The sequence below is a fragment of the Aythya marila genome (assembly GCF_965140915.1).
Source record: "Aythya marila genome assembly, chromosome: 3".
Classification (NCBI taxonomy): Eukaryota; Metazoa; Chordata; class Aves; order Anseriformes; family Anatidae; genus Aythya; species Aythya marila.
The window spans coordinates 8226500-8233154 of record NC_139044.1 but is presented as its reverse complement, the minus strand read 5'-3'; the positions used below and the strand labels follow the sequence as shown (position 1 = coordinate 8233154).

General features: G+C 51.5%; 1 protein-coding gene across 1 annotated transcript; it reads right to left on the bottom strand.

Annotated features, from left to right (window-relative positions):
• Positions 1 to 1140: 1140 nt before the first annotated feature.
• Positions 1141 to 3076, bottom strand: CD93 (CD93 molecule). Its single transcript, XM_082757850.1, has one exon. It carries the CDS (start codon positions 2716 to 2718, stop codon positions 1198 to 1200), a length of 1521 nt encoding a protein of 506 aa, XP_082613976.1. The 5' UTR covers positions 2719 to 3076; the 3' UTR covers positions 1141 to 1197.
• Between the last annotated feature and the right edge of the window lie 3579 nt (positions 3077 to 6655).

Here is a 6655-nt window from a genome sequence, read left to right as displayed (position 1 = left end):
GTCTTTTGTCTGGCTGAGTTTGAAGGAGAGCATCGTTTTGTGTACTTTGCAAGTGTGTTTGCTCAGAATAAACTGCAAATGGGAGAATGGTTCTTCCTAAATGTAGTTTCTCCTACCTTTTTTATCATATGCTCTCTGTCTTGGCCCCTTGTTCAAAAGGTCTGGATTTGCAGCTTTCCTGCAAGCTCACACCTCCCAAGCTCAGCAAGGTGGTTAAGTTCCTAGCTTTAGGGGGGAGCTTTGGGAGGGAGCATCGCTATCTCACTCCTCCAAAAGCGGTGCACCCACACAGGCATGAGTATGGCTCTGGGAAGCAGTGTGGGGCTGAAGAGCTCCACTGCCCTTACAGTCCCTGCTCTGCTGGAGGAGGTTTCTGCTGCTGGAGTTCTAAAAAGGTTTATTCAATTACTTGATTACTTCTGTAATTACATTTTAGAAGGAAAAAAAAAGAAAGGAAAAAAAAAACTATCAACAACAAAAACTAGCTGCTCGTGGCTGCAGTTACCGATTCTTGCTTTAGTAAAATGATTAAGAATTTGAAACCCATTTCAACGAGAACAAGGGGAAGATGGGGGTTGAACAGCAGATTCCTGCTGCAGTGTAAAGAAGGTAGTGGGGGGGGGTACAGTAGCATTTTTTTTGGAATGACAAAAGATTGGAAGGGCAGCAGGGAAACTGCTGCTTTTGCACCCCTGCATTTTAAATATAAGCAGGGGAGACCAAATTACACGGGAAATTAATTGCTTTTCCTTTGGAAGCCAAATCAATATTTCACATTTGATATTTTTAAGCCCAGTTAGGTTTTGCAGAGCTAAAGAGCAACCTGGGCAGGTAATTGCAACCTCATCCCATCTAAACCTGTCTGTTCCCTATTAACCCTTTATGTCAAGGAGCAGAGGTTTATACATCAGCTAACATTCCAGACCTTTTGCCATAAGGAATGATTTTGGATGCCTTCATATCTGTGCATCTGCCTCTCAGACCTGCCTTTTCTGAGAGAGAATCAGGTCCTGCCTTACCTGAAGCCCCAAGACTAGCTTTCAGATGTGAAGGCATGCAAAATCATCTTGGACAGATAGCATCACCCCTCTCCTTCCCCACCCCTGCCCCTCCCCCCCAATTTTTTTCCCCTCTACAAAACACACTCCTTGCCACTTGTAGCTCCACATCCCTGCTCCCCCGGAGGCGCGGGTGCTGTTACCTGCGCTCGCCGCCTGCCCCACCGCGGCTCTCCGGCTGCTCGGGTACCCAGCAGTAGTTGTCCGCTGCATTTTTGGCTGGCCGCTTCTCCCGCTTGGCTGCCCTCTTCCTGCAGGCCAGCACGACGAGGGCAAAGGCCAGCAGCACCAGAATGGCCACCAGGCTGCCCAGGATGTAGTAGAGGAGCAGCTGGGGGCCGTCGGCGCCATGCTTGGGGCTGTGATCTGACCCCAGCGCCGTGGGGGCTGGCAGCATCATCCTGCTAGGAGTTGCAGAAGGGCTGCGAGTGCTTGTGGTCCACGGGGCGCCTGCTGTTTGGAGGATGCTGGTGGTCTCTGGGGTGCCCGCAGGCTCCTCTCTGGCAGTGGGGGTGGTGGGGCAGCCATGGCCATTCTCCTGTGGGAGGAAGCCGGGCAGGCAGAGGCACTCAAAGCTCCCAGGCAGGTTGCGGCAGAGCCCAAGGCAGGGGTTCTGCAGGCACTCGTCCACATCCAGGCAGGCATTGCCAGCACGCTGGTAGCCAGGTTGGCAGGCACAGATGAAGCTGCCGGCCGTGTTGTGGCACTCATGCTGGCAGGGCCCCTCCAGGCACTCATCCACGTCCAGGCAGCGGCGGCCATCGGGTGCCAGGACGTAGCCGGTCTCACAGACGCACTCAAAGCCTCCAGGCCGGAGCTGGCAGGACCCCTGGCAGGGGTTGGAGTGGCAGGCATGCTCCAGCAGGCAGGAGGTCATGTCAGGGCCCAAGATGTAGCCGGGCCGGCAAGCGCATCGCAGGGGCTGCCCTAGCTCTTCCAGGCACAGCTGCTGGCAGCCCCCATTGTTGTGGGTGCAGCCAGCAGGGCAGAGGGGCCCAGGGGGGTGCCAGGCGAAGCCGCCCCCCTCCAGCGGCTCCTTGCAGATGGTGAAGGCTGGGCTGTTGTCCCCCTCGCACACCACCTCCGCTAGCGAGCCAAAGGGAGCTGCCGTCAGCCGGGGGCTGCGCACCGCGAAGGGCGTCACGTAGCTGATCTGGCCGGGGCCCCCTACCCACGGGGGCCCGCACATCCCCTGGAAGCTGAACTTGCAGAGGAAGGCAGGCACCGTGGTACGGCAGGAGCGGTCAACCCAGCCCAGGCGCCCGTTGGGGCCCGCAGGCCGCAGGATGACACAGCGGCTGCTGAGGCAGGTGATCTGGGGCTCGGCCAGCCAGGCTGAGTAGTTGCCGGGCTCCCCGCCGGCCACCCAGGTGAAGCCCCGCAGCAGCTCCTGGGACTGCATGCAGCGGCCGCGCTCCAGCCGCAGCCCAATCCAGGCCATGCTGGCCGCACCAGCTGCCATCAGCTGCCCCAGCTGCTCGGCCTCAGCCGCGCTGCCCACTGAAGCCAGGTTACCCCCGTTGTTCCGGCAGTGCTCCTGGGCGCCATTCCAGCCCAGATTGTCCCGGTGCAGCGTGTAGCAGGCAGTGCCGGCGCAGAGCACCTCGACGTCCTCGCTCCTCGCCACTGACAGCAGCAGCAGCAGCAGGGCTGCAGCCATCCTGCTGGCTGGACGGACGGGCAGACACTGCCTCACATCCCCTCAGCTCCCCGCGCTCACCCTGCTCGTATCCTGTGCTGCCGGGGCTCCTATTTATCACCGGAGGCCACTGCTTCCTGTAGTGTGGCTGCGCCACTCGCTGCTTGTTGGACACAGCTGGGATGTTTGCCTCCGTTTCTTCTCCTCCAGCGAGGCAGGCTGCTCGTTCCCATTTCAGATGTTTCGCTGCAAAGGGACTTTCTTTATTTTGGCCGGTGCTGCTTTTCTGTATGAGAAAGTAGCCTACATCATGCTTTTTTTGGTTTTGGAGGGCTTACTCTCCTCACTCACCCAGTAGATAATTTTTCTAATCCCTCATAGGGCCTTGTAGTTTTCAACCATGCATTTGCTGAAAGCGGGGAAAAAAAAAAAAAACAAGCCGTGGGATCCCTCGCTGTCTGCCTATGAAAGAGACTGAATATTTGGCGCAATGTCTCATGAGCAGACTAAATTTCCAACGTGCTTTTCCCCTCTTGGTGTGCTTTAAATAGCTGGACAAGCCCTGGATTAGGAGCTGGGTCATGAGAACATCCAGGCTGCCAGGAGGGAGCCAAGACGCTCGCTTGTGCTGAACCCGCTCCCAAGCCGAGGAAGCACTGCAGTGGCCTCAGGCCCTGGGCGAGCATCTCTGCTGCCGCGCTCCACCTTAATAACTCCTCACTTGACCTCGAACCCAGTGCAGGGCAGAAAATCAGCTGTGTTTTGTTGGTGTCAGCAGCTCTGCAGAAGGCTGTCAATTACAGAACAAAGATGTTAGTGTAGTGTGCTGTAACATTTAAACAGACACATCACTTTATTATTTTTTTTATTTTTACTGCAAACTGTCCTTTTAAAGCTGATTCCTGCCTGCTGCATTTCAGCTAGAGCAGTGTCTGTGCCGAGGTCAAGATGGTGACAGCTTTAGAGGCAGTGGAGATGAGTAATGGCCCGTCCCGAAGAAGAGATGCAGAATTGCCTCTCCAGACACAGGGCTCCTTTCATTTTCCCTTCAGTGTTTGGAGATCCCTGGATGAAGATGAACAGGCTGAGGAGGCTTGATGACAGCTGATAGAGGGTTCGTATGCATCAAGCAACATGGGACAGTTTATTTGCACAATCATCAAACGTATGGTACACGAGAGGGTGGAATAACAAAGGAGCAAAGCTCTAATGAGGAGCAGAGTGTCTTGGCACATGAAGAAGCTGCCACCAGAGGCAGGAAAAAGCAGCGTGTTAAGCAGAGGTGGAATAAGAAACACCTGCAATCAGGGAGTCCTCATGCCTGCCACCCCTCATGGGGCATTGGGGACACCCTCACAGGCCTTGGTCAGGGCTGAAGAGCAGTTGTCTCCAGGATGGCTGGTCCCCTTGACAGCCACCCACCTGTCTGCATACCCACACTCCTCTCTGAGAGCTTTCTTCTGTCAGCTGCTGATGCAGATCTTAACGTCTAGGCTTGCAACTCTGTCTCTTCCTTTTTTGCTTAGTGGGCATCTGTAATTACCATTATTTCTATGTTCTTTCCAGCACTGTTGTTATTTGTTAATTTTTTAATGTGTTGAGTTAGCAAAGTTACCCAGTAGTGAGATACAGCAATCAAACTGAGGAAAACCAAGAAAGCTCATTTTTCACTTCCCCCTTTCATACCTTAAATATGAAAGTTTCCAAAAACCTAAAGACTACAGATTTCTGTTCTTGTTGCCCATGAACAACATTCCTGAAGGACACCTGGGTGCTGGAGTACTTGTGCTGGCTTTCAGGCCTTGAAGGTTGCCAAGACTTTCAGTCCAAAGGAGAGGTCTGCAGCTGGAGTCACCAAGATCTCATGACACCTACGGTTGGGCCAGCACTGGGGACGTTAACTGACTTCACCAAGCAAAGGGAAAAGTGTCATGTAGGTAAAGGAGGTGTCCCTCCCAACTCTTCTGGCCAGGTAAGATGCAGAGGAGAGGGGAAAGAGGAGCACACAGAGAAAAATGAGTTTGAATCTGGTGTTAATGTGGTTAGTGGCTTCCTGTTGGAGAAGAAGCAGCGTGTGGCAGGCCCTTATCTGCCCATTTTTCTCCTCACTTTGGCCAAGCCAGGTCCTGGAGTGCACGAGGAGGGAGATGTGAAAGAAGAGCCGCTCGGTGCTCTGAGCTAGGCTTCTCTGCCTCAAGCAGGTTGTTAGATAAAGTGTTAAAAACAGCGGGAATGAGGCGAGGAAGTGCAGGACAGACAGGACAGGACAGACTGACAGGAAAGGGTGGCAGGCCAAGAGGGAAGGAAATTCAACCCAGGCCCTTTGCCGCTTCCCAGCGATCTGATCTGCAGCACTTGCGAGCTATGGAGCCTTTTGGTTCAGCAGCCAAACCCCAGCACTGGCTTGGGTAGAGGGGGAGAAAATACTTTGATGCCATCTAGAATTGTTTTTATTCAGAATTTCCTACTGGAAGAAATGGGAGAAATTATTTTTCAAATTATACAAAATAACAGTGCTCAACACAAAAGCATTTCCTTTCTGTTGCATCAGAACATATCTTCGCTTTCATGAAAACACGCCTAGTGTTTTCTCTCCCCAGCTGACACAGTCAGACTAACTGAGTGCTCAATCTACTATTTATTTTAGTCAACCCATACAACCCAGCAATTTTTGTCAAGATCCATGGCCAAAACATGTCCAGTTGCCACTCCAGCTCCTCTGAACCCTTTCCAGCTGGGGTTATAGACCAAACCAGAAGTCCTTAGACATCCCATGAGGGCTGATGTTTCAGGGGTTATCCCAGCAGACTGATCAATTGCTGATGATGTTTTTGTTATGCTGGGCATGTGGTGCAATCAGGGATAAGATGTGGAAGTCAGGGTCCCTGTGTGATGGATGAGATCAAGTCTGTGGCGTCGGATCCTTTCCTTCAATTTGCAAGAATACAGGTAATAACTTTTTTTTTTTTTCCCACTGGCTTTTTGTTTTTCAATAAATGTTTGACTGCTCCTGATAGAGCTGTTTACAGGCTGGTTGCAATTACATGAACAGGAAGCTCCCCCCTTCCACTCCCCAGCACTTTTAAGTGAGATCTTCATCTGCAAAGCTTATGTTAATATTTTTACCCACAGATTTGGCAGGAGAGTAGAACTGGTAACTTAAAAACACATTGTGCTTCTATTGAGTTTATTAAATGTGCCATATTTATTAAATTTTCTTCTCAGTTGGGCTGATGTTCCCATCTGAAAAGCAAGAAAAGACCTGGTTCTAAATTAAAAAGGGTTTGGTTTCTCAACCCCCTCAGCTGAACAAGTCTATAAACCCCTGTCTGGGCTACTAATCAAAACCAAATTATCTTTTTAAGAGCAGAAATCCTGCCCGACAGCATGCTGCACGTAAAAATACATCAGCTCACTGGAGGATCTGCTTAAAAGATGTTTCTCAGAGGCCAAAGAAGGAAATGTATACCATCTGATTGACATCAGCACCAAGTGTTTATGTAAGCAACTCAAGGCTAGGACAAGGGACAATGGCCCTGGGGGCAGGGGGACACCTGCACCACTAGCAGCCTGAGAAGAATAGGAGGAACTGGGCTTCCTCTGGGGACACCCTCAAGGACATTGCTGCAGAGCAGTGCGCAGCAAACAGTGCCGGCCCCTGGGGAAGTGCATACAGGTTTCGGGGGCTTGCAGCAATGCCTTATTGGATTAACGTGAAATGAGGATGTGAATATCCAAGTCAGATCTGTATCATCTACTTTTAAAGTAAGAAAATCTTACTGCCTGAAACATTTTCCAGCTGAACATTTTCTGGGGATGATGTTTAGTGACTGGTGATGGAGTCCCTTGCCAATAAGCAGGAATTAGCAATGCTGCAGCAAAAACAAAAACTACCAGGACAAAGAGATTGCTGTATTTGGTTTCTAGCTATCATCTGCATTACGTTAATAGTAACAAT

Bases quoted from the DNA above. Each gene is read 5' to 3' on its own strand.
- CD93 (XM_082757850.1), bottom strand. From the start codon at position 2,718: ATGGCTGCAGCCCTGCTGCTGCTGCTGCTGTCAGTGGCGAGGAGCGAG.